We start from the raw sequence: 2,251 nt of genomic DNA on the forward strand, positions 1-2,251 counted from the left end.
CCGCCCCGGGGCAGCACTAAATGGGGCTCAACTGAGGACAGTTCTAACAGGTGGAACCGCAGAGCTGACTCTGGACCCTCCCCACTCCCTCCGGAAGTTTTCCTTGGCCTCTACCTCTCTTGGGCTGGTGGGCCCTGAGAGGGGGGCCACCAGGTCCTTCTGCGCGTCTGGTTTCTCATCCTGCTCTGGTGGGGCGAGAGCCGTGGAGACAGGGAAGGTTAGCTCCCTGTTCTATTACTCGAGTAAACATGGTCAATAAGTCTGTGCCCCCCACCCCGCCCCCTTCACACCCCACACAGGGGCTGTGGGACCCAGGAACTAGCATAGGAGCTACAACCTGGCTAGCCCTTGCCCTTCGGGGATAGGAGTGCCAGGCGGGGAGCGCGGGTGTGGCTCCGTCCCGGAGGTGACGGCTTTCAGGGCTGATAGGGAGCGGTGCCTCTGGCCCCTCTCTCTGGCCCCCAGCGCCGGGGGGACCAGCCGGTGCACCGTTCGTCTCAGAGCTGTCTGATGAGCTGGGCGGGGCCGAGGTGCCCTCCTCCCAATTTCAAGGGTGACTGTGCAGCTGACGTCAGGCAGCTTTTGGTTCATTCCCTGGCGCGGGGACTTTATTTTCATAACAGCATGCAGTGCCGTGGAACTGGAATAGGCGTGTCCTTTTCCCCTGACCCTCTCCCGCCCCTTGTCCCTCTGCTCACCCCTCGCTGGCTCCCTCCCTCAGGCAACGGCCTCCTTTATAACTGCTCGGCGCCGCGAGGGCGCGATCGCTGTAGCGGGCTCCCCAGCACCGAGGGGCTCGGTCCTGCCTCTAACGCGCGGGAAGCAGCGCGAGTTCAAGCAGCAAAGCCAAGCCACAAGGTAAGTGAGGCTCACAGAGCCGGAGCGCGCCCCGCCTCCAGATGCTAATCCTGGGGAGAGTGGCGTCGGGAGGAGTGGGCTACGAGAGACAGAGCCTGGTGGTAATGGACTGCAGCTGGCTATGAGCAAAAAGAGAATCCCAAGAAAGAACTTCCGCTAATTGAACTCCCCCACCCCGCCCCGTTCCCCCCGGGCTTCCCAGGCTAAGCTAGAGGCAGAGAGCAAAATGACCATCAGAATAGTATAGTAGTTTCTGCTCAGACACATTGTACACACTCTTAGTAGGTGGAATCCTGGTCAGGCAGGTGAGTAGTTCTGGGATTGCTCTCTAGGGGAAGAGAAAAGAGGGAGAGAGATCTTAGAAGTAGGGAAGACACTGGGGTGGAGAGGGGTGGGAAGGGGGGGGGCAGTGGTCAGGAGGAGAGAGATGGTGACAACTGCTATTTTACCCAGTTACTGAAAAGTTCCTAATTACTTTGTCCTTCCACAAGAAGCATGCCCTTCTGAATTTTGGAAATAGGTTCTAGAAGCCACCCCTTCTCTTGATGTGAGCGTGGGGCCTTCCGCTTCCCGGCATTCCCTCCCCGGCTGCCCCTTGAGTTGCTCAGGAACCCCAGGCAGATGGAAGTTGAATGTCCAGCAACAGCCACCTTCCCCAACAACAATATAGGACTTGAGAATGGCTCCAAAGCGGTCCAAGATAGCCTCTAAAACACCTGCGGTGGGAAAGGAAGGGCTAGCAAATAGAAGTCTGTTCAGGCTCAAGGAATTTGAAGGGCTTTCCATTCCTGACTTCTTTCCAGGCTGATTTTCTCCTCTGAGGGTTTGTAAATGCCACACCTGTTGAAGGGTTCAGCTGAATCATCCACTGCTGTGGGCTCATTCCTGAAGGGGAATGCTTGAACCACTTCAGACACAATGGCCTGGGGCCCATGGAGGGCTGAGGATGGAGTCAGAGCTCCACCCTCCAGTGCAGTGTGTTGGCTGCTACTTGGAGAGGGAAGGAATGAGGGGAGGAAGGGTCAGGAGAGCTGTTACCTGGGAGACAGAAAGGCTCCTCCAGGGTGTGGAGAGGTGTGTGCTTCAAGGGCTGTTGGGAATGGGCAGCACATTCCTGGGAAGTGCTCTCAACCTGAGTCAGAAAGCTTGATTTCTCCTTCTGACTCTGCAGGACCATGTAGCTGTGAGGAAGCAGGGCCTGGGCCTTGAGTTTATGCTGAGGGGTCTTGGGAAGCCCCCCAGCGCCTTCCTAGGCTGAGATTCTAGCACCTCTGTACCTGCACATGTGCCCTGGGGGTCCTCTGTGGAGTCTGTGCCTTTATATTTCACGCCTTAGTGGAAACTGAGGCTAATAGGGTGTGAAGAAGAATTTTTTTTTTTAAGATTTTATTGG

At 56.8% G+C, this 2,251-nt stretch overlaps 1 protein-coding gene across 2 annotated transcripts in view; it reads left to right on the top strand.

The window, feature by feature from the left end:
* Positions 1 to 603: 603 nt before the first annotated feature.
* The window catches only part of GPRC5A (G protein-coupled receptor class C group 5 member A), a 17,050-nt gene continuing 15,402 nt past the window's right edge, over positions 604 to 2,251 (top strand). Inside the window, exon 1 of one of the 2 annotated variants that reach the window (XM_019643258.1) lies at positions 604 to 854. In XM_019643258.1, coding sequence (XP_019498803.1) covers positions 625 to 854 — 230 coding nt within the window. In that variant the 5' untranslated portion in view covers positions 604 to 624. Of the gene's footprint in view, positions 859 to 2,251 lie in introns of both variants that reach the window. The other variant, XM_019643259.1, reaches the window with a different exon arrangement.

Source organism: Hipposideros armiger, unplaced genomic scaffold (assembly GCF_001890085.2).
Source record: "Hipposideros armiger isolate ML-2016 unplaced genomic scaffold, ASM189008v1 scaffold_76, whole genome shotgun sequence".
Taxonomy (NCBI): Eukaryota; Metazoa; Chordata; class Mammalia; order Chiroptera; family Hipposideridae; genus Hipposideros; species Hipposideros armiger.